Source organism: Schistosoma haematobium, chromosome 7, assembly GCF_000699445.3.
Source record: "Schistosoma haematobium chromosome 7, whole genome shotgun sequence".
NCBI lineage: Eukaryota > Metazoa > Platyhelminthes > Trematoda > Strigeidida > Schistosomatidae > Schistosoma > Schistosoma haematobium.
Window position 1 is genome coordinate 14,554,767 of NC_067202.1, and position 26,569 is coordinate 14,581,335.

General features: G+C 35.7%; 1 protein-coding gene across 2 annotated transcripts; it reads left to right on the forward strand.

The window, feature by feature from the left end:
- Window positions 1-4,358: 4,358 nt before the first annotated feature.
- On the forward strand, window positions 4,359-26,568 carry GSK3B_2 (Glycogen synthase kinase-3 beta; the record flags this gene model as incomplete). 2 transcript variants are annotated; one of them, XM_051218065.1, is made up of 12 exons in its annotated part: window positions 4,359-4,497; window positions 4,585-4,619; window positions 6,451-6,632; window positions 6,673-6,756; window positions 6,794-6,907; window positions 10,444-10,574; window positions 13,138-13,244; window positions 14,685-14,878; window positions 17,819-18,035; window positions 19,832-20,437; window positions 22,875-24,007; window positions 25,524-26,568. In XM_051218065.1, 4 exons carry the CDS (start codon window positions 13,145-13,147, stop codon window positions 20,404-20,406), a joined length of 1,086 nt encoding a protein of 361 aa, XP_051064500.1. In that variant the 3' UTR covers window positions 20,407-20,437; window positions 22,875-24,007; window positions 25,524-26,568. The 2 variants fall into 2 exon arrangements, with proteins under 2 accessions (XP_051064500.1, XP_012798718.1); XM_012943264.3 differs by lacking the exons at window positions 22,875-24,007; window positions 25,524-26,568 and adding an exon at window positions 5,449-5,758 and having other exon boundaries at window positions 4,428-4,497.
- Window position 26,569: the final 1 nt, after the last annotated feature.

Sequence of the window (26,569 nt, forward strand, 5' to 3'; positions counted from 1 at the left end):
TAACACCTTCGATGATGGAAACGTGCCCACTCAGTGAAATCAGAAGTTAGAAGCAAAGAGGTTCGAAAATATATTTGGTAGACTAGCAATATATCGAAAAGTGATTGATTTAAACTAGCTGGCGGTTGCAGGAGAAATTGAGCACGGCGCTCCCACTCGTGACTTGGTGTGAGCGCATGACCGAGAGCCTTCAGCTAGGTGAGTCTATTAAAACTAATGTGGTCAACATCGAATATTGAAGACTTAGGGAGATACGGATTTTTGAGATATATGTACCGCTGCACACTCATCGGAAAAGAAGCCTGAAGCCTATTAAAATCTTTGGCATTTCCAAGAAAGCATATTTCACTCCTTTATGCAAGTGTCGAGGAACTACTACTAGACAATATAAAGTGTACAAGTCTGAAGTGCTGTAAAGGAGGAAAATCCCATGCAATGATTCGTCAGGACAACAAGAATTCCACTGCATTACCAAGTCATCTCACTCTATTGCGTACTCAAGGTTATACAAATGACGATTCATTGAGGATTTCCAAAGCAGTTCACGAAGATGAGCTCAAGTTTTGTAAATGTTTGTCCTGTGGTCAATCTCGCTTATGTAATTCATGTGTATTTTGTGATTCGAAATGCTTTAAATGTGGTAAAGTCGGATACATATGGGCAGTTTGCAAGTAATGCTAAAATTTGTAATTCCCGGTCCTATTAAGTTGAATGTTTCAAACGAATCATACTCTGATCAGATTCATGATATTATTTTACCAGATATACGTTGTTCTCACAATTCCTGTATTTTTAATGAAATTATTTAAAAATATGCGGTAGATATGGCGAGTGCACCAAATCCTGATCAGAACTTTGACGTTATTTTATCAGATGTGGCTCTCCCTAATGATTTATTTACTTCTAGTGAAATCTATATAAATGTCACGAACAAGTTCGGAATGAGTTAAAATCTGGTCAAAGTGCTTATTATGACGCATCAAATGTTATTTGTCCTCACAATGGATTTATCTCTGTGATATCCCTGGTGGATGTTACAAATATGTTCCGAATGAATCGCGTTCTAGTCACATTTCTAATGTAATTGTACCAGATGTTAGTTATTCTCTCAACCAACGAGGAGAGTCGCTAGTCAGTGGTATGATGAATCAAAGGGAATAGCAAGTTTTCCAGAAGCAGTCTGAAGATCAGTTTTTTGAGATAAGAAGTTTGCACAGACACAAAATTCAAACCGAGTCCAAGGTTATCCTAATGAGCACGAGACAGATGCATAATTTTCACTTGATGGTTTTGCAGGTGAGTCGAGCCTAGATGAATCATATGTGTAATTACACACATCAATGTATATTTGTCTGATAACTGGAACAATCGCCTTGTGTATTCTAACGTAAAAAAAGGAATATGTGTCATATATTTTATGCGAGTCAGTCACATGATGGAATGCCCCAAATTATATGCCAGTATGTATCCTCAAGTACTCACATATAATCAGTGTGAGATATGAGAGGAAAATGCAAATTAAGAACATCAAACTGGTAATGAAATTGCGACATTAGAATCCTACCTATTCGTGAGGGAGGATAGTGTTGGAAAATCTATGATTAGAACTCCAGATATCAGTGGTTCCAGTACACAAGCTGTGGCTGTGGTGTTCGTATTGTAGCGGTAAATAAATCCCCAAAATAAATAGCTCTAAGTTTTCGACATTGGATGCTGACCATATGTTTTAGTGGACTCATCTAGCTGAAGGCGCTCGGTCATGCATCCGCACCAGATCACGTGTGGTAACGCCGTGCTCAACATCTACCGCAATCGCTAGCCAGATTAGATCAGAGAATTCCGATATATTGGTCATCACCAAATATACTCTTCCGATCTCCTTGACTCTGTCTTTTGATTTCTCTGAGTGGGAACGAAATATATTAGAAGGTGTTACTGGTAGAAGCGTTGTCAAACACTGAATACCTGTGACATCATCAGTATTAACTAGTGATTATTTTGTACTTGGGATCTACCGGACTTGGAATTCCCAATACAATACGTTAAGTTTAAATTGCACTATATTTAAAATTTCTAGTTTTTATAATAATTCAAATAGTTCTAATCTTTACACAAGGTTTAAAATGTAAATGAAAGCTTGACGCGATCCGTATATCTGGAAAACAGAATAACTTATGTGGTCTTGGTACAGGACTAGACACTTTCTATGTTTTAAGTGATTGCAATATCACCTAAAACTGGCAAACAGAAAGAAGACAGCAGCCTAACAACAGAAAAAACTTATTATTAAAACGCGTCTCAGCCCTGATAGCTAGAAAGAAAAGGCCAGATTTTAACCGAGGAAAAAGTATATTCCGCAAGCATCCTTACTTCCGCCTGTTACTCCCAATGGAGCGGATAATTTTTTTAAAACGCTGACCAGAAAAAATTATCCGCAAGCATCCAGAAGCACAAAAATACAAGCACAAATACGTGCGTGTTTACAGTACAAAAATGTCCTTGTGAAGCGTCACAAAGTGGTGTATTAAAACTGGAAACGAATCAATGACAATTAGTGTCCTTTTATTGACAAATACAACCTGAAAGTCCATACGGACGCTTTTAATGCTAAAATGAGAAAGTCAAATTACATAAGTAACACGTTTGTCAAATGGTTGCAGGTGACCTAGCATCCCTAAAAACATTAAAGAAATAAACTCAACCCTTGTTCGGAACTCTGGCAGTCTAACTAACGACCAATCATAATGAAGTGGGAATTGTCATTTATGTCGTCTTCGTGAGCAACAATAACTGGGTTGATTCTTTCTTTACTTTCCTTCTGGACTTTTGGTGTCGCTGCATAATTCGATTCGTTAGTGTTCCCGAATGTTGCAATCTACTTAGTGATTTAAGTGTTGGAGCTAACGTCGTTGAGTCGGTTTCGTTTTCTGGGTTTTTGCCACTGCCACTCAAATCAGTGTTGTTCTGAACTGCTTTGTGTGATGAACCGTCAATCCGTTTCGTTCTGAGATATCGGACAACAGTGTATGTGTTGTTTTTTTGTAGCCAAAATCAATATTGCTGCCCCCCTGGGATCTTTTAAATGTCCGCATGTTTGTAATGCATACACGGACACAGGTCTGTATATTCTTCACGAAAAGATTAAAAATGTGTACAGCATTACTGTCAAATGTCAGTTATTAATTTAGAGTCGCTGTAGGACAAAATAAGGTTGCCAATAGTTAAATAAAATGATAATGTTGATTAGGACGTACGACGCTTCTCTTTTAAGGTTACAGAATCCCACGCTTATCGTAACTTGGCTTTGACGCTTTAATATATTAAAGGGAACGAGAAATTAGACGACTCTTGTTACCAAACCTATGTTTGACTTGGATGGCCAACCAGATGTAGTCTAATGAAGTCCATCTATGGTAATTAGATGTGAGCTAAAAGAACATTGGATTTGATTGTATGAGATATGGGTTAATTTCTGAAGGCAAACCTGATCGTTATTCCGGTCCACAATATACTTAGTCGACTTTACAATGTTAATTATACTTTCATTAGATCGGCATTATAATTCATTTTTGGATCTTCATCTCATGCTAAAGCGCATCATCTTTAGAAAATGTTAACCTAAGTTAATGTGAGAACAAAATGCAAATTTAAAGCATAGTATTGAAAAAGATGCACGAGAAAGGGTTATAAGACTTTGGTTTTGTCTTCACTTCTAACATTGAAGCGCACTTTTGACGGAAGAACTTTCCATACAATCTTCAATAGTTTTATCCGTCCTCATTTAGAGTACGGAAACATAGTATTTCCCCCCTCACTCCAAAAGGATAAGGATACCCTGGAACGTATCCAACTGCGAGCCACGAAATCATTCCGAGGACTCAAATCTAAACCTTACGAAGAGCGCCTCCATTCACTTAACCTTTACCCATTACAGTATAGACGTCTTAGAGGTGACCTTCTGATGGCCCATAGTATCCTTAACACTTCTGGACATCCTCTCAAACACCTACTTAAGCTTAGTTCCAACACTAAACTAAGAGGTAACACCCAGAAACTGGAGACACAACATAGCAGAACGGACTGTAGATACAACTTCTACTCCTTAAGAGTTGTCAAATGCTGGAATTCGCTGCCGGCAGAGCTAGTCGAAGTGACTTCACAGGAGTCCTTTAAGAGGCAACTTGATCTATACTTAAGGACTAAAGATAGTATCGCACTATGATTTATTAATTTCTTTTCCTGTTTTATTGTTGATATACCTAGGTTCCTGCCTGGAGGATTTGGTGATCCCCTGCTACTAGACACGGAAGCCTGTTAAGCGAAAGCTTCTTCTATTCCGTCCACAACCATTTGAACCATTTGAATCCTGTCTACCGCGCGTTGGCGGAATCGGCAATGTTGGCGCGTTTCCAAAACTACGTAGTGTTATGACTTCTGTGGAGTTAAAGGCAAAAGCGAACAGCGAATCTATTGATAGTTGTCTTTCGAAAATTCCTAGTAAGTCAAAATCATTATTTCTTCAGATTACACATGTAATGGGTTGCTAATGTTCATTTTTTCTCCTTTTATTACATGATTACTTAGGGATCCCATCCGTTGTTTCCCAGATGGAAAACAAGGTTAGTTTAAAACGTCGAATTATTTCGCAATAGCCTTCCATTTATTTCTCCAGACTACAAGTCTGTGACTTATTTTATGATTGGCAATATGACCAAAGGGCTGGTAATGTCATAATTAGCGTACAAATGTTTACTAGCTTTATTCACTAGTAGGTCCTTAGTACATGTTCGTATCTTCGGGATACATTTAGACGGCAATCTTCCAACAATGTTCGGTTTCCGGCTCGAATAAACCTCACAGTAGTATACATGACCGAGGGGAATTGATCACTCTTGGTTATATTAATAGATATTGACTCTATATCAGCACAAATTTTCCTCATTTCGTTTGCCAAAAGTTAGTACCCAGTGAAAACTAACTCGGCTAGTATTTGTCCTCAAGCCCTTGTCCGGTAAAAGTCAAGTCAATTAGAAGGGGTCCTTGAATCGTATACTTTCATTTGCGCTTGTTATCGACCGGGAGTACATCACCAAGCTCACATGATCTGTGATATCATTCCAAGGAGAATTTAATAATAAATTATCGAAATTAAAATTATCAAGCTATGTAGTATATTCACTCAGTTTAACATATGGTTATATTTTGACAACCTCATTTATTATTTATCTGACTTCATATTGGAATAATTGGTAACCAAAATCACCAAAACAAAATTCTGATTCAAGAATCTGAAAACATTGAGTAGTTGAACCATTTCACTAACCGCTAACACACGTTAAATCCCGCGTAGCAAGCTATGACAGTTTCTCATTAACATAGCTTTTGTGCTCATAATCGACCACAAAGATGCAGGTGCGTCCATTTTATTTTCTAAATCTTGTGTTCTAGTATCTCCACACCTTTTGTAACTTCTCTCCTGATTATGTTTCCCAATATCTAGTTTTTCTAACTAATATTCATACCAGTACTCTTGATTCTGCTCTATTATGTTTATCAATTTTATGTTGGTATGGTATAGCAACTTTTTCTAGCCCATATTTGTTGCAGGGTCTATTTTTATTAAGACTGGTTGGTTTGTGCATTAAAAGACACAGATTGCCTGTGGATAAGGTTTATTCTTGGTCCTTGAACTCGTCTATCATGTCCTTTGAGTTGTGCTGGCCTGGTCGTCAAAAAAAGAATATCATTTCGTATCATCGTATGCATAAGTAAACCACCACATGCTTATAGATCTAACTTTCGTCCATTGTATGATCGAGCATCGTCATAAATACAGAAGTGCTAACCCTACGAATCCGTCTAATTGTTTTAATTATATTTTGGACTCTAGTGTTGAATCGTAACGTGCTTATCTAATACAAAATGACCTGCCAGTGTAGATTATTTTAAACTAGACTAAATTAGCTTAACTCCACGCATATACTTGTTTGTATTCACCAATCTGTTGCTTTTATTGCTTAGAAATTAGATATATGCAAATTTACATTTAAGATTGTTATAGTGGTTGTTAAAATCCATAGATGAACGCAATGATTTAACGTAACCGTGATGGCTATACGCGACACCGTATATGAATTAGGCCCCCGAATAATTAGGAGTCAAAAACAAAACCACTAGCCAGATGAGTAGTTTTTCCATATGATAAAATAACATGCTTACCTACAGAATAAACGGGGTAAAATCTTATAAGCGATTAAAGGAAACTAGCTGATGTATATATATATATATATATATATATATATATATATATATATATCCCTGTTGTGCTTGATGCGACTGTTATGATGCTAATATTTCCTAGTGATGACATACTTTACTTGATCGTTTTGCTTTATATGTAAAGATTGTGTACTTCTGATAAATATTTTGACTTTTACGTTTGATTGTCAGATGACAAACCCAAGTCTATATGGGTTGAAGCAGTTAACTGTGATACTTCTTGTCCCGTACAAATCACGTATACGGATGAAAAAGCTATTGGAAGCGGTTCTTTTGGTGTTGTTTACATTGCTACTTTGTCTGACGATCGCAAAGTTGCAATTAAAAAGGTTCTGCAAGATAAGCGGTATAAAGTTGGTGATTTTCATTTCTTAACCAAAATTTGTGTTGTAGAACCGTGAATTACAGATACTTCGAAAACTTAAGCACTGCAATATTGTTTCTCTGTATTATTACTTTTATTCAACATCATCGTCAGTAAGTTTCAGTAGTTTATTTGTTAATTGTCCCATAGAAACCAAATGAAACTTACTTAAATTTAATACAAGAATACATTCCTCAAACATTGAGTCGCCTTATCAAACACTACTGGCGTATTCGGCAGATAATTCCACTTGTATATGTTAAGGTAAGAGGGTATTGGTTGATAAACATCGACTTCTTGAATTTTTATACGGATTTTTTCTTTTGAGTTACTGAATTTCTGACCCCAAATCACTCAGTTATATAATTCAACGATTCACAGAGCACCAAGGTATGCTAATTGGACACAGCTGCCTTATTCCTGGATCATGTCACCTCTTTACTCATACATTTGCAGTGCAAAGCCACACGGAAACCATACTTAAGTCATGGTCAAACTACCAAGCTAATGTTTTAGGCTGACCATTTAAATAGTGATCGTTATTGTTTTTAGATGGGTTGTTCTATCTCAATACTCAAACTACTGGATACGACATAATTAATTCTTAAAGGTAGCAACATACGAAACAAAATAACCTTAATCACAAAGAGTCAGCAAACATCATTGACTCAGAAAGATCACATTTTACAGGTTAATAGTGTAACCCTTTACGGCGACAATGTGTTCACTCACCCCATACTAGCAAACTTATCGCAACGGCACAAGAAATGTTTCGAATTAGTACAAGCAGTTATCTTTCACTAAACATAGGTTGGCCTCGTCGTCTACATCACCTCTAGCAGCACTCAGAGCTATTCAGACACTCTAACTTCTCCATTACTTCTGGTGACTTTCCATAAAGTGTAGATATAAGTTCCCCCCAGCGCTCAAGGTGTACTTTGGATTTCGATGGTACAAAGTACATATCTTACTTACTAACGCCGACTACCAACTGAATAACTAAGATCTAAGTACCATTTATTTTGCTGCATATTAAGTTTTCGCCCAGTACTACAGATGTACACCATCATCACGTACTTAAAAGCTATTTATAGTACGTCGTTGATAACAAGATCGCCATCAAACAATCCCGTTTAGCCTCACTACTGGTTTGAAATGGTAAAAAAATTAAAAATGACTTAGTGGTTGGAGCACCTGACTTTCAACATGTTCGAATAATATATAATCCACTTTAGTTATGTGTAAAATCATTAACCCTCGCACAAACAGTGTGGCTGAGATTCGACTTCATGTGCTGAGTAAATAAGTTACATAAGTTAAATAAGTGTTTGGACTGTGTATAAAGTATTGTTGTTTATAACCAAGATGTTAACAAATTTCTCAAATAAATAGCTAGAGAACTTTTGTTGGATCAGTGGATTGCGGTTTTGTTTGTTAAACCCGGTGATTGTTGACTTATGATGTGATAGTTTTGAAGCCTTGAGCACAAGATAGAAACGTAGTAAAGGCATCCACTATTTGATACAAAACCAATCTGCTCCTTACAATCCATCCACGAATTTCTTCTAACTTATATGAAAAAAGTAAATAATTTAGATGTGATTAGTGGTTAACTAAAACTGTAGATTTACCATATGCGTTACGTATATCGTTCTTATAAAAGCTCACGATAATGACCTCACTCCCATATCTTTTCAAACAACTCGTTCGTTTGTTTAGGTAGGTATCCACCTTCATTTATGAAAGCATCAAAAGTAAATTTTCTGGGCTGGATATTGTTAGACACCTCAAAGTCTAAAACTATTCGAATATGTTCTGTTTCAAGTGAGTAGGTATTCACCCTCTGTGCAGCATAGTACAGTCTAGTTGAAGTAAACCAGCTTAACTGCTCTTTAGTTTGTTCTCAGCGTTCAGGGCGTCTTTGAAAACTATCCTTGCAGTGTTTTCACTCCCGTTATGCTTATGGCTGTAATTGGCTTGAATGGATTGAAGTAGAGTTCGGCAGTTACTAGATCCAGCAACTGCCTTTGTACTTTCTAATCAAACACGAACAAACAAATTCAGTGGAACGCCTCATGATTTCGCAAGCCGCTTTGATTTTCGTTTTTATAGCACCTTGTAAATTTCACAAATACTCATCTACATTTTCCATTGTTCGTCATTTTACTTTCAACTTATCTCGATAGTGGATGAAGCAGAAGATAAGTTTTATAGAAAATCCAGGAACTTGGATGTAATTGTAGCGGATGCTTTAGATATTTAGGTAGGTAGGGTAAACCAAACAGAAAAACTGAGAATTGAGTCGTATAGTGTCGTAACTTCCATCCTTCGTTCATATTGATTTCTGGGTCTGATAATCGGGTATGCCAACTTGAGGTAACTCAGCTTTGTTACAGGATCTATTTTAATTATGACCGAATAACTGACATAATAGTTACCAAATGTAAGTGATGATCTGATTTAAAGCATCCTCGGCTTCTTAAAGCAAAAGTGTAAAATAAAAATTCATATCAGTGTTGAATGTGTGATATTTTATAACCAGACTAAACCCCTATGGATGACTCAGATTTCTGAATGCTGCTGTATTTTGCTATACATAGACCGGTCTATGCTGTCAGATCATCGGTAAGCACACAGCTCTCCAAGTGCCCAAACTTCCCGATTGCTTCTAGTAACTCATTATCAAGGTTGAAGCCAAATACTAACTGGCAGTTTTGTTAAAGTGATTCAGGTTTGTTATTAGATAGAGCATACCTTACTCTCTTGTTTCTATCGGCCTATGAGCTTAACTATAAAAGCTTTATCTTAACAAGTACTATTCGCATTTAATATTTTTGGAAGTGTCTCATCTCAGTTCCGTGTGGTCGTGTCAACGCCCTTAACTTGCCCAATACTAGATCAACATTAGGAATGGTTGATCTACTTTCCATACGGTCAGTCTTTATAACCTCTTCCTCTAAAATGGTTGTTGTTGTAACTGGTAAGCCTTGTTATTTTGGGAGCGACTAGTTATGTTACATTCCAAAACATTTAGCAAAGTGCCATCGTTTTCGGATTTGATGGATCTTCAACTGATCTACTTGGAGCCTCAAAGTCATCAATTCAGGCTTATATGGCTGGATAAGCAATCACAAATAAAAAACTCGACTGGCGCAACAAAATAAACAATGTTTCGGAGATATCTGGATACTAGTAACTTACAAATATCCTTTATTTTTTATGACCATTGTTCACACCCACAAAGTAGGACGGTAAATTTGTCCTTTTATTAGCAGATAGATTCCTGTCATTTTATCAGTGTATTAAAAAAACATATTATCTTCGTATTCTGAATTAATAGGTGAATCCCCTGGTCGAACATCAACCCTTAAAAAGTCAGACAATAAGCATTATTTATAAGAGCATGTCTGTGACAAGTCAGTCAGCTACAACATAGGACCAGGCACATATATCCATCGGTCTGTGACAAGGTTAAGTAGAAGTTGTAGAAAGTAAATAATCCTGACAAACACCGCTTGAAGTAATCAGTTGCGATGACGGCTCACCATAAGCTCTGTCTCGATCAGTAGTGTTTGAGTAGTGCCTGAACAAGGTTGACGTAGTTCTTTGGTACAGCCTTTAATGACAGGCACTGCCACAGAAGTGGTATGATAACTTGCGACAACTCTTATCTGTGCCAAGCTCTACGTTGATGATAACTGACTTTTCCAGATAGTTTAATTCTATATTTGATGAATTTTTAATAAACACTGTATACTGTTATCACCAGTCTTATTGTTATCATCATTATTATTATGCAGTTGTATAGCTTTCAACTTCTACGTGGATTGGCCTACATTCACAATCAAGGTGTATGTCATCGAGATATAAAGCCTCAAAATCTATTAATTCATCCAGATCAAGGTTTATTGAAAATTTGCGATTTTGGGAGGTAAGTAGTACAAGCAAATTACAACTATCTTGTCTATCTAATTGTTCTCAAAATTATCACTACTAACGTGTAGGAATTCTTGAACCTTTGACAATAAGTTAGTTTAATATTTCATATCTAAAAATGGGCTTATTAAGTAACGATACCCTTAAACATCACTCATTTGTGCAGACCTTCGAACTAGTTAATGTTTATCGTGAACATTCTCCTGTGTTGGAATTAAAGCATCCAGTCAACCAGCTATTGTTTCAAAGATATTCTATCGGAAATTATTCAGACAATAATTAAAGCGTCATCCTTTTTCGTCCACCTGACGACTCTAGTGAGACGAAACTGCCTTTTCTAAAATCCTATTGCTAGCCACTTTCTCACCTCACTAACAAGTGTTATAGATTAGTAGGGTCATCATTATTTCCAGGGTCCATTACCATGTCATAGTAAAAGCTAAGGTCGTTATTTTCACTGAATGTTAACGATGCCATCGAATCATCAATGCAACAAAAGTATTTAACAATTTCATATGTAACATCATTTACCAAGACTCACAATAGCATGCCAGAAAATATCTCACTAAAGTGCTGTTTAACAAGAAATCGAATGTGCTGTCTCCTCCACAAGCATGTAAGTTAAATACTAACCCCATATCTGTATTTCCACCATCTGTCATCACATCAAGCTTAATCGAAGCACCCAAAGTTTTAGGTTGATCAATTCATAGTAAATTCACTAACTGAATTATTGACTATGGAACTTAAGCATAAATTTGTATCAAACAGATTTTATTCTATGTATTGGGCACCATACCATATCACTTACGCCTGTTGCCCCTCGTGTAGGAGCATAGGCTGCCCACCATCATTCTCCACCCAACTCTGTCCTCAACAATCCTTTCTAATTCTTTCCAGTTTCTATTCAACCTTTTGATGTCTGCTTCCAATTCCCGACACAATGTGTTCCTTGGTCTTCTTCTTTTCCTTTTTCCCTCCAGAATTCAAAGTTAGTGCTTGCCTCGTGATGCAGTTTGGTTATTTCCGTAATGTATGTCCTGTCCATTTCCATTATCTTTTCCTAATTTCCTTTTCAGCTGGAAGTTGGTTTGTTCTCTCCCGCAGTAGGCTGTTACTGATGGTATCCGGTCAATGGATATTGAGTATCTTACGTAGGCAATTGTTTATAAATGTCTGCACCTTTTTGATGGTGGTTGTAGTAGTTCCCCAAGTTTCAGCTCCGTACAGTATAACTGTCTTGACGATTCTTGAAGAGTCTGACTTTGATGTTGTCTGATGGGTTTTTTTGAGTTCCATATGTTCTTCAACTGTAGGAATGCAGCCCTTGCTTTGCCAAATCTCTCCCTTACATCTGCATCAGATCCTTCTTGTTCATCGATGATGTTGTCAAGGTATATGAAAGTTTTCACCTCTTCCAGAGCTTCTCCATCAAGTGTGATTGTGTCGGTGTTCTTCGTGTTATATTTTAGGATCTTGGTTTTTCTTATATGTAGGCTGAGGCACATTGATGTAGTCGAGGTTGCTGCAACACTGGCTTTCTTCAACTGAATTTGTAGGTGTGTATGGGATAGAAGGACCAGGTCATCTGCAAATTCCAAACCATCTAGTTGCATCTAAGCTGTCCGTTGTACTCTGTGCTTCCCGTCAGATGTGGAGGTCTTCATAATCCAGTCAATTAGAAGAAGAAAAGGAAGGGGAGAGTCTAAGCAACCTTATCTGACCCCGGTTCTTACTTGGAATGAATCTGTCAGCTGTCTTCAATACACGACTTTGCAGTGTAGTCCATCGTATGAATTCCGTATGATGTTGACGATCTTTTCAGTTACACCATAGTGTATAATAAGGTTCCACAAGGTTCTTCTATCCATGCTGTTAAACGCTTTCTCATATTCAAGGAAGTTGGTGTATAGTGACGAATTCCATATATCACATCAAATATTAATTTATTATGAAATATAAGCTTATTTCCTAGTTGCATGAATTTAAATAAATTCTCTTCTCAGTATAAGGTTGTGGAGATTGTTGAGTTCTTATTGAAATCATAGTAGGATGAAACATTCTTCCAGTCCTTCCAGGTTTTTAGTCTTGGTCTAACGTTGATCGCTTCATGATCTCAATAAATTCCCTTCTGTTTAACGGATTGATGGGCAACTATGTCAGAGGTGATATTATCCTATCCAAAGTTTTTTCGTGATGATTAGATAAGCCGTGTCAGTTAATACTTTAAATAACCTGTATTAATATGGACTATATATCTTCCTATCAAACCCGTCAGTGTTACATATTTAAAAACACTAGTTTATGTTATGTTTATCTATCCAGGTTTCAGGTTTGCAATTTTTTTTTCAAATACAAGTTTTGGGTTCTCTTGAATGTTGATATGGCAGTAACTCAATAATGAAAGGGTTGCCTATAACGGGTCTAATTCAAAGCATGTATTTATTTGTTTGATTTGTTTTTTTTCATGTTGTAGGGTGAAAAAAAGTGATTTTTTAAAGAATAATTAATACACTTTTCTTGATCTCACATGTTCTTTAATCAATTTTGTATTGTAGTGCTAAGATGTTAAATCCTGATGAACCAAATGTTTCGTATATCTGTTCAAGGTATTATCGTGCACCAGAGCTAATATTTGGCGCTACTCATTATACTGTACAAATAGGTAACCGTATTTATTTGTTTCACTTCAATATACGATTTCTGTCAATAAATTTTAGTATCCTACTGTCCCTTATCTGAAGTATAATAAAAACCTATAAAAATTGTACTTCAGAGAGCTCTCTTGTTTCTTGCTAAATGCAAATCTCGGTATAAATACTACAAACCACTCATGTGTACTAAGGTTTTCACCAGGGAAGGAATCAAGTGATTGGTACTGGTTCACTTGATTTGTTTAACTTCAGAAGTTATTTCCCCCAAGTTACCAAACTATGATTTTTAAAAACTTCTGGTCGTCAGCTACCATGAGAATGTGTTTTGTCACACATAAAACTGTTTCGTTTTGGCAGAGATTCTGCTGTACGCTTGTGAAACGTGTCCTTTCTGAGTTAAGGATGTTTGACTATTCTTCATGCTCGATCATCATTGTTTCTGGCGAATTTTTCACATCTAGTAACAACACCATGTAAATAATGCTGGGTCCCGGTCTTATTCGGGCATAATAGTGATAATTCGGTTGGTTCCACGATCTCGGAATATCATTTTCAATGGGATGATCGTGAACAACATCCTATAACGCACAATACTTACTAAAGTCTAAACCAAAGGGTACGAAGTGGATTACTATGTTTTTAAAACATATAGTCGTGGGATAAAATATAGCTGTATTGGATTGGCAACTGATGGTGTGTCACAAATCCCTTGGCTGTATCAACTATCGTGCCACTCAGTGTCTCGAGACTATCAAACATGTCTGCTGCTAGAGGTCAATGACAATCATTCTGCAGCTCCTACTGAATCTGTGAAACCTAAAATGTATCTTTTAACTAAACAAAGTCAGTCTTTTACTGTTCCTATTTATTTATATATAGTCTTTTCTTCTTGTATATCTTCACAAGTAATTAGTTTGTTGTTTGTTTGTAATCTTTTGATTCTTTATCACACCGATTTAAATGGCAAATTAAGTCATTTTACCATATAATTTCGGGTAACAAATATCTTTCTTTGGAATAGATAGATTGTTGTTAATAGTAGAATCCAATGCGCACGTTTCGTTATATTTGGGATTCGTCAACTGGATGAGCGTGGTACATACATGATGTAAATATCATACCCGTCACACAAGTAAATCACTACTTGGACTTAGTAGCTCAGTGGATAACGCGTCGAATATTTGAAGCAAAGAGTATTGGATTTGAATCTCACTGTGGACATTAATACTGCGATGCAAGTATATCTAGCTGACAAGTCCTAAATGAAACAAAGAGTGAGTCCTGGACTCCACTGCTATCCAAAATCCGTCTGTTTTATAATAAATTGTGGCAGACTGGCTATATTAAAACAATCTCCACATAATCCACATATGCTAACCACGAATATCAAGAACAGTATGATTAAAATCCTTTCTAATAATGATTTATATCTTTTTGTTCTGTTTATTTAGATATGTGGTCAGCTGGTTGTGTTATTGGTGAGCTTTTACTAGGTCGACCACTTTTTCCAGGCGAATCAGGAGTTGATCAATTAGTTGAAATTATCAAAGTTCTTGGTACTCCAACGCGTGAACAAATCCATGAAATGAATCCTCATTATAGTGAATTCAAATTTCCAAATATTCAAGGATGTTCATGGGAAAAAGTGAGAGTCTTGTATAAACATTATTGTGGTTTATTATTCTGCATTCATAAAAGCCCGCGAAAAACAATTTTAACTGTTTTGCACATTTTCATAAATGTTACATGGTTGGAGGTTAGTTAACAGAATACTTCGGACCTACGTTCCATGCTATTTGGTACTCGTCAACAAGGTGTACCTGTAATATTGAGAGAACTGATGTCTCGGATTGGATCCCGTGTCTTCCAGCTTCACAATCAAAGACATCATCACTGGTCTGTTCGGGAAGCGACTAGCCTGTAGGACTGTGGTACTTACATTTGACCGATCTTCGAGTAATGACCAATGTCATTTTTCTCCTGTGTTGCCAGTCGAATTTTATCAATCAAATTGCAATACTGTCACTTCTCTGTATTACTCTGCATCGTTTACACTATATTGAGATGATAAGTGGTAGTTTTAGATACTCAGTATACGTTTAATATTTCATGGTTATAATTCGACTGATCAATAGACAAAAGTTAAGGTGGTTGTAACTAAACTGAATTAAAGCCATAACAGGGTTTGATGGCTTGTTCCACTTAGTCTATAAATATGGCAATCTAGAATTATCAGTCAGACTAACTCATGTACTCGACTGGGTATCGAAATGGAGTGTCACCGTAGTCTTAAGAGGACTAGCCCTCAAATGTCCTGATACGGCTGAGAGTCAGCTATCCCTCTCCAGATGCTCTCACATGGCCACGCGTATACAACCACTGTCAGAAAAGTCCTACTCACTGCCTTCTCGCAACGGAGGTGTTTACGAAATTCAGAGGACGAAAAGCGAATGTCCGGGACTTGAACCAGGTTTGTGGATATACATAATACTACCTGGGGGAGTTGGAAAACCCTGATTCCAAACCGATGGTGCACATGGGCTCGAGGATCCTGAGGGAATAAATGACACATGAACCTATTGTTGGTCAGAGACTATCATGGGACTGGATCTCCTAACGTTTCTCCACTGCCTTGTGGATCAGACCTTCAGGTCATAGACTCCGGGTGTGCATCCCTAAGAAAACCACCTACTTTGGTTTTGACACCCGGGATGTATACAGCCCTCAAATAAATCAATGATGACTGCTACTGGCCTCATTGTTTTTGTGTGGCGTGTATGTATTTGATGCCCCCTTGTACCAATGTTTGTGTTCAAATAAATAAATAAAATAAACTTAAGGGGACTGATCCAAGCCTACTTAACCCACTCAGGTCTGAATAATTCGGTGCTATCCTTTAAGGGTGTTAGAGTGGGCAATGCGAGTTCACGTCGTTCAGAGAGCATCAGTCCTCCTCCCCCCCACAGTTTTACGGACACTCCGTGTTGACAAGCGTCAAACTAGTACGTAACCTGCTTTCAGAAATATCTGTAGACAACCTCCAACTAAGTAGCATCATAATATAATGTAGGCGATGTCGAATCGGTTAGACTAGTGGCCATATTGCAACTAGGTCGATATAATTTGATTGACAGCTCTAAAGGGACAGTCGCGATATTAGTCACATCTCAGCGACCAATCAATTGTATTTCCTCTTTATCTTTTCTTTTTCAGCCTCACTTCTTATATATTTTATGTTGTTTATTCCATCCTTTCTGTTTATTGGTCTATTTTCATTTTTCACAATTTAAATCGCTATTTAGTCTTAGCTACACTACCATTGAAAGCCAGTAAGCACTGTATGTAGCCGCTTATTTGACGTATGTAACCATTTAAAACTGGGCTGTTACAATCCTTTCATAGATCGGGCCCTGAAACTCCGATCGTGTGCGCAAACGCTTATCCTCTAGGCCACCAAACCGAAATCCGCTGATATATGGTGGCAAGGCCATAGAATTGTCCAGTTATAATTTAGAATAATACGATGGGAACCTGTAATAGTTTTAAATTATTTAATATGATCTTCAGTATAGGGTTGTGATAATTGTTGAATTTCCTTGAAACCATGAACCGAGCCACCACCGAAATCCTGGAAGCACTGGATGGCCATCCTGAGTACACGTTCTATGTGTGGGATCGTAGATGTACATTATTAAGGAATCTCGTACTAGTCCGAAACAACCGTCGAGTGCTTCCAGGTTTTCAATGGTGGTCTAACATTGATCAGTTCATGATCTCAATTATTTGTAATATGATTTGTAGCCCATGTCAGACTGCAAATTCGAAAATTTTGTGTAATTATAGTGTCAGTATTCTGGAGAGGATACCAACTATGCTCATGTATCTTGAGAAAATTCATTGTGTTGCATCAATCAGTTACTCTAGTGAAAAACATGGAGTCTCACATTGTTAGAATGAATAACGTTATTTAACTTTATTAAAAATTCGAAAAAATAATAATAGCAAAACTTTTAACCTCTGAGTTGAAAACACCGCCATATGAAAGTTAACATAAAAGAAGGTCTAGGTCAATAAAATGCTAATTATTTCCAGATGTTGAATAAGTTCATGATAATTTGGCTAATATCAGTTTTTGAATAAGAACTTTCGTCTAAATTTGATCGAATAGTTTTATTGTATTTTGGGCTCCGAGTTGATGTGAGACATTAAAGAGGAAAAGCTTTGACCAGATTGCCAAGTGAAATGTTAGATTTCAAATTCATTCGCTGAAATTTTACAAATACATTCTTCTTCCTCTTTAATTTAAGCTTTTGTTTTGCAAGTTTTTATATTGATTAACCTTTCTGTTTATAAGTATACTTACTAGATGAAACTTAACTGATTGTAGGATGGTTAAATAAGTACATTCGATCAAATTGTATCAACAAATTTCTTTTTATTATTCATGATAAAACTTTTTTTCGGTAATAAATCATTTTATTGATCTTGGATAGTAAAGAGGACTGTTTTTAGTTCAGTAATATATAAGGTACGTAATGTGATAACTGTACATGTGTTATAATTCACATCCTTACTTATATTTCAGCTTATTCGTAATCGAAGTACCAATACAGCAGCATTCTATGTACTTGGAAAATTGTTAGTTTACAGTCCCAAAACTCGTATGACTGCTTGTAATATTTTGAGTTGCTGTTTTTTTAATGATCTTATCTTGCCACCACCTGGTCATTCAATCGATGCAACAGGTTATTTACCTAGTGGTAAACCGGCGCCGAATTTTTTGAATCAATTTACGGAACAAGGTAAAGTTTTCCATGAAAATACTTATCTCTGTCACTACCATATAGAGTTTGTGAAGGATGCTGATTTCCATGGTCTACACAACGAACTGATCTTAAATAGACAACCATTTAAAACAAGGAAGTATTGGACAGTTGTTTTGGTCTAGTATAATCAATCCTCAGAAATGGGCGTCTTCAAGCTAATCAGACAGGTTCGAATCCAGGAATTTTGTATCCAGCTGCAGTCATCTAGCATTTAGACCTATGGATATCCGCTCAGTTGTGTAATGACGAAGTGTTCGCCGCAAGACCTGTAGGTTCTTGGCTCAACTTATAACGGGGTTGTAGATGTCCACTTCTAGAATCTTATACACTGGGATGAAACAGCTGTCAAACATATCTTTGTTTTCAATGGTTGTCTACCACCTACTACAATCAGTTCGTAACGTAAAGCATGACGTTCTCGTTATTGTTCAATCTACACATTGATGTAAAACATACGTTAAACCTTTTGATTTGTTCGTAAAGTTTCACAATTTTTGTTATAATATAAATATAATCTGAAAATAATTACAGAATCCACTACAATTTACTGACATAATCATATTGGTAAGAAAGGAGAGACAAAATTAAGAAGAAAGTTATGTTAATTAGAAAAGACGATTCGTGATTTGTATTGACTTATGTTTGACAGGGTCATTATTAATGTACGATATCAGTTGCTTGTATTACATGTAGTTAGTTTTGAAACTATTTCAGAGTTATAGCGTCATTATTGATGGAATACACATTTTTGTCATCAATGAAAGAACGTTCAATTTCTTCTGATTCACTAATAGAACTCTTGTATACTTAGAATGAACAATAGATGATTATACTGGATACACGATTAACCCTCTTTATACCAGTTATTCAGCCAGCAAATAATTTACTACTGTAGTGAACAGCACACGGGTGGGGACAATCGAATGTATTTAGCACAAAATTACAGAGTTACTTTGTAAAATAGAAAAACCAAATAGTAAATCGTTAATTTGTAAAATATCATTCCATCATATCAAACCAGACTGTTGCTCTTGCAATCATCCATCCATCCATTGTCTCACATTTCATTGTTCATGCGTTTTCTTACAAATTGCATTGTGTTTCCGCTCTTCCTTTCTTGATATTCCCCCATCTTCTGCTGCCAGACATTAAGCTTTTAACTCGCGTCATATACTACTTACATCAATATAAGTAGCACACACCACACTACCACACATCACATTAGTCAAATCATGAACACTTGATTCACTTGACTAGCACATGTATGAATAAACAATCAAGTAAGTACAAAAGCTAAAAATATATATATCTGAAACATCAGATATCTGTTTGACCATCTATTTCCGGGACATGTGTTACATATGTCGAACGACCCCCTACGTCGGCGGGCGATGTTTTATAGTGTATAGGGGTTTGACCTGAAAACCTCTCTCTGCGCTAATCGGCTGTGGCAACTTGAACCGATGTACATACATACAGGTTCTACGTTGTGACTGAGAATATGTCAGTTTGTCTGGATAGGACAGCCACTCACTGTTTACTTTCATCCACTCAACGGCGAATAGATAATTCATAATTTCAACTTGGTATTTTACATCATTTTTATGTTCAGCATTAACTCGTGATAATCGCTGTTAATATTTATAGCTGTAATACAATAACATTCTTTATGGTGTTTATGTGAGTAATAGTCTATCTATCCGATCCAAATTATAGGCAAAAGGATTTGTTATTAGATTTTTGATTTTTTGATTTTTCTATTCAAACAACAGAATTATCATATCTTCCAAAAGAGATGACTACTCGATTACGAGCATTAAGAGCTTCAAAAAGTCAATCTGTTGTAAATCTTTCAACATTGGAGAAATGTGAATCAAATATTTGTAAGAAAAATAATTTATCCACACCAGCATCATCATCTATACCAAAGTCGGAACGAGTAAAACTTCGTAACTCTAAAACATCACATGAAAACTTAATAACTCCACGTTCATCTTTACAATTGCCTAAAGGAATTAAAAAAGATCAAAGATCATCTGTTAGTAGTATATTTACTTGTCGAACTGGAGTTATAAATCAAACAAATTCTGTTCATCATAATCTTTTTCCTAATATGATTTCATCAGTGAATGAAAGTCGATCTAATCAATATGCTAGACGTCCATCACAAGATTCTATGTTAGACAATTTAAAAACGAATTCTTCAAAGATATTTCAACAATCACATTTATCTTTTTCAACAAATCAAGTTACAAGTATTGATCCTAAAATTAATGATGAAAAATGTCCAAGTAATAATACTAATACTATACATGAAGATTCCTTTCAATCAAACTGTACTTCTTAGCAACAAAAAACCATTCAAATAAATGAACCATGTAAGTTATTGTAATGTAGGACATTTTCAACAAAGGGATTTATGAACATTTTTTATGGTTTTAAATTTTCTCTCAATATATATTCAAAATCAGTAGGGTATGTAATTCAAGTTAGATGGATGTTTCTTGGTTGAATAGCGTATGCTAGTAAATGTTTACGCAGCAGTAGGTCTCAACATACACAAAGAGAAAAGCAAGATTCTCCGATACAACACAACATGTAACAATCAAATCACACTTGACGGAGACACTTTGGAGATTGTAAAAACGTTTACATATCTGGGCACCATCATTGGTGTGCATGGTGGATCTGATGCAGATATGAAGGCGCGGATCGGAAAAGCTAGAGCAGCATATCCACAACTGAAGAACATATAGAACTCAAAACAACTGTCTGTCAACCAACACCAAAATCAGAATTTTCAACACAAATGTAAAGATAGTTTTACTGTATGGGGCGAAAACTTGGAGAACAATGAAAGCCATCATCCAGAAGATACAGGTGTTTATTAACAGTTGTCTACGCAAAATACTTCGGATCCGTTGGCCAGACACTATCAGCAACAAGCTACTATGGGAGAGAACAAACCAGATCCCAGAAGAGGAAGAAGTGCTGGAAGTGGATAGGACACATATTGAGGAAAGCACTCGACTGCGTCACCAAGGCAAGCGCTTACTTGAAATCCTCAAGGCTAAACAAAGGAAAAGAGGAAGACCAAATAACACATTACGTCGAGAAATGGAGACAGATATGAGAAGTATGAAGAACAATTGGATAGAACTAGAAAGGAAGGCAGAGGACAGATTAGGCTGGAGAATGCTGGTCTGTGGCCTATGCTCCATTGGGAGTAACAGGTGTAAGTAAGTAAATGTTCACAAGCAAAAAGTTGTAGACAAAGGTGAAACTATATACAAATAAGCTCTTGTTCTCAATACCTTCACTCCATGATGTAGATCCATTGTGAGATGTATTCTTGTGTCACTTTCTTAACTTTCCATTGAAATATTTAATTCCTCTAAGAAAATATTTCGTAATGTATACCACTAAATAACACAATTACTAGTCAAACACTATTTAACTGGTCATTTAAATGTTAGTAGATCTATTTGCTCGGTGTTGTTGTTAACCGTTACAAGTGATCAGTCTTTATCGACGTATATGGGTCCTAAACGAATTGCATTTTTTTAGCCACCTAATCCAAGGTTGGAACCACACTTCACTTCGGTTTAAGCAACCGAATAATATCACTAATCTTTACACTTGGATTATGGCTCATTATACCCAAATACCTAGTGAATTAGTCAATTTAAATTCATATAACTGTTAAATTAATTCAGTCCCATCTGTATATTTAGACGTAATTCGGCAATAGTATCTTTTCAATAAACGTCGAATGATTATTTTCAGGTAGCATAAGTTGTTTCTTTGAATATGATCTGCATTTGGTTGCCCTCAATTTTGTCAGCTCCTCTTGGTGCGGGTGTTGAAACTATCATTGTAAGGACAGCACTGCATTATTTGTAAATCCACTTTACCCATGCTCCGTGAACACCAGGAAACGAAAATATGTCAAAATAGACATTAGAAGTATCAAACACTGAAAAACAAATATACGTGGGAATAATATTTATAAAAAGATTAGAAATACGTGTTCCCTTTATGATTAATTGTTATTATTCGCAACATGGCTCAGGGCTATAATAGTAGTAGTAGTAGTAGTCTGTAGTGCTCATCCATTCAAATTTCATTTTTTGAATCCTGATGATATTGCACAATGTCATATCATATGCTTGATAGATTCATGCTTTCAGCGTCTAACTTATGTTTTCTTACTGCAAACATTTGCTTAACGTCAACATAATTCAGTGGGTATCAGAATTTGATACAACCTTCAAATACACTGGTATGACAGAGGGTAGGGAAAGCGTGCTCTTGCTCTACAAATGTTCTTATTCGGATATTTGTATGTAGTCACTGGCAGAAAAGTCCTGGTCACTCCCTTCTCTCAGCGAGGGTGTTGTTTGCAAAATTGAGATGACGAAAAGCGAATATCCGGAGCTTTAACTGGGTTGGTGGGTACAGAGGATCCACCGACAGAAGAGTTAAAAAACCTTAATGCCAAACCAATGGTTCACATTGGCTCTAGGATCCTGAAGGAACAATGGGGTGTGAACCTATTGTTGTTCACTGGCTACCATGGGACTGCATCTCCTAACGTTGCTCCACTGCTTTGTGGATTGGACATCTAGGTCAAAGGCTCGGAGAGCCCCACCCCTACAAAAACTGCTCTGGTTTGGGCACCTGGAGAGTATACCATCACACACACCAATTCAATTTTTTAATCTTTTTAGTATAATTACCATTGATTGTGCATATAACTACATCTACATTTGGTGGTTTGTTCTAAAGCTTTTCATTTTATTTCATTTTATCTAGGATACTACTGAATTACTATCATCTTATTTATACATTGTGTATGTATATGAATAAATGAAAGAATGTTTATCTGGCAATGTTATATACTTTACTATGCTATCCATTTCAATCAACGGTCACATCATAATGTACTTTTCTCAAATAGAATATCATTTACTAACATTTATTCTCTTATGTATATCCACCTCAGTTTTACATTTGTAATAAATAATTAATGTATTTTGTTACATAATCTTCCTACACTATTTCACCTTTTTTTCTCCCTTTCATCGTTTCAACTGTATACAACATATTGCTATTATCTATTCTGCATATTGTCTCTCTATCCAGTGAATCTTTTTTCCCTGTCATTACACAATCACTTTTTTTGTTTTACCTTCTCAACAATTTGTTTGTCTGTTCTTTTTTGTCTCCTTGACTGATCTTGTTTCAATTTCTGTCATCACGAAAACAACGTTAAACTAGATCTGTTTAATTACAATATTGACAGTGATAATTTTTCCTTCTTTTTTTGGTTGTTATTATTGTTGTTGTCTATTTGTTCAACATGTAATAATTGGTCAACTAATGAGAAGTTGTCTATTTTCCTCTCTTCTGTTGTGTATGTATGTATGTATGTATGTGTGTGTATCTTAATTTGTATAGATGTGTATAGTTCCATCGGACAACAATTTGTACTATTTTCAACATGACAACAATATACTACTATTTTCTTCATATTTAGTAATAACGCACAATTAGTTAGTTAGTTAGTTAGTAGTAGTACCTCATGATGTTGAAACAATATTATCATCATTGAATTCATCCGAAAATGAAACTTTAGATAATGTACAAAAATTCCATTGTAAAATTCATTTTGACTTTCATTTTTGTTGTATCTTATTCTCTCTTCAAATTGTCTATTCTATTTCTTTCTATGATTATCATACATTATCTCATGGACAATGGGTTATTTCATCATTCTTTATCCTAATATCAATATTTCTTCACTCTATTATTTATTATTCTTATTCAATTTTTCATAGTGCAATTATCATTTTTCTTTCATTCATTATATATATATGTGTGTGTGAGAGAGAGAGAGAGGGAGATAGATCATTTAATGATTAACTTAACTCTTGACAACAAAAAAGGTAACAACCGTTTGTTTTCTTTTTTTCTATATTAATTTATTCTTATGCATTTAGATATTTCATTATTGTGAAATGCAACAAACAAACAATAAAACAGAATAACAACAGTATAAATAGTAATTCTCTTTCAATGAAACTTATTGGCAATAATAATAATAATTAGTCTATAGTATATAATAATACTAATGAAGAAGAAGAAGAATTCAGTGTTGAAACAGTTGACATTTCTGATTAATAATTGAAATGTGTTTAATTTGTCATGTTGTCCAGTTGTGAGCCACAAACTGGTAAACACTATTCAATGTTAACATGATCTTTTCAATAATTGACATATGCAAACAATAGTTGAGATCATATTATAAGTAAAGTATTATCTTAATCGGATTATTATAAGCAATCGTAAAAAAATATTCATCATATTTCGATCTAGTCATTTTGGACGTTCAATATCGTTTGGTTGAACCCGAGTAACGCTAACAAGAACCTTAGAGTGTTTATGCTTTAATGATCACACTGAGCGCTAAAATAATATGGAGAAAGGGGTGTATATGTTGGCTCTGTGTAACTGATGAGCTTTTCTGGAGCTTCTAAACCAAAACATGATATCAGACTTTGAAGCCATTGACTGTTGATCTAGGTCTTTCTGTTAGATACAGACTAAATAGTTGAGATTGTTATGGCTTCTTCCTTGCTGATTATCACGTGACTTAATCACTAATTAGAACATTGTGTCAAACTAATAACGTTGATCTGTAGAAGCAGTGTAGAGTCCTTATTGGTTATTCTCGTCTAGCCCTACCCGTCAAGTTCAGAAAGCAAATATCAGCTTCCTCTGTATAGATTGTATATTTCAGACATACTTGGTTTATATACAAGGAAACCAGACCACATACCATAAGATAAAATAATAACACTTATACACAATCAAACCAAAAGTGGCTGTTATTGTGAGAGATTGTAACTGATAATAAATCGTATGAGAGTAGTCGATAGGTTAAATGTAATGTGAATATAGTTATTAATTATCCAATAGGAATATAGGTAATAATAGTCCATAAATAATTCCTAGCAATTACTATTCTTCGTTAGGATATAACAGCGGTCCAAGCGATAACTCCAGTCAGTAGTTTGAGGCTTTGCGTGAAATGGTTCAGAATCATTCACAACAGCGTGGATGGAATCACCCTTTACTTTCTCAATCTTGAATCCAATTATTCCTTTACCCACTGTCTCTTCGTTCGCTATTCCGAATGCTCAGTCGTTCACATTGTCATTGATACTATATTATTTTGATGTCTATGCATTATACACATTGCTAATTTCTTCTCGCCGTGTTAATTGTGGTTTGACATTGGTCAACGAACATCTGTGTCAGGTTCCTCATTAATGATAATTGACTGCGAGTTTTTCTATGGTTTATAATCGGTTGAGATTTAAAGCAGACTATTTTCATTAAAAATGCATTGATGCTAATAACAATCAACATGTGTTTGACCTCTTTTCTACTTTTAATTAGAGATTTTTCCATCTTTGTTCAAAGTAGTTGAAGGGTCCATATAATAAAACAATGATCTGGGAACTATATAAAAGAAATTCCGGAAATATGTATAGAAAGGGAAGGTAATTGAGTTGAAGGATTACTCTAAACAATGTAACAACTTGTTACTTTTTGGATTTCGCTTGTTTGCCATGCCGATGTCACCATAAAATCTGATGTTCCACCGTAAAGTGTTACAGAACTTTCGAAAATCTCACATGTTCATCTTGCTAGAAATCTGTAGTGACTTCTAAAATGCATTGTTATGTCTTAGTGAAGATAAAATTACGGGTAACTTCTGAGAACTATTGATGGACTAATATTATACATATGTATATATTCCTATTGTATATCTGTATTCTTATTATAAGCTTTATTTTCACGTATATACTATGATGATACAATTTACTATTCCTAAGTTGTCCTCAGTTTATTAATTACCGTCTCCCACGTTCACAGCCACTTTTTGGCTTGATCTTGTATAAATGTTACTTCCTATTTTATGGTATAATAATGCGGTCTGTTTGGCTACTATATAAACCAAGTATGTTTGAAATATATGATTGATATGGCGGAGGTTGAGATTAGTGTCCTGGACTTAACAGGCAGGGTTAGGCAGTAAGCAGGACCGATAAGGACTCTAGACTGTTCGTATTTGTCCCATGAGTCATTGGTCCGGTTGATAATTCACTGTCTGAAATAAATGATTCACACAGTGGAAGTTGTTATTGACGTTCTGGACTCGACTGGAAGGGCTAGGGATACAAAGGACAAATAGGGACGCTAGGCTGCTCATACCAGTCGAACGTCATTGGTTTGACACAGTACTAAGATTGAATAAGTCGTATTTCGATTGGCGAATAAATCACGTGATAATTAGCCGAGCTTAAAGATACAACACATTCAATAAATGTCTTGTGACACTTTTCGTTTCACAATTTATAATTCTGTCGATAGTACTTGCGTCCTAGAATTGAATATATGTATCTCGTACATTGTGTACGATAACTTAAACTGACAAACAA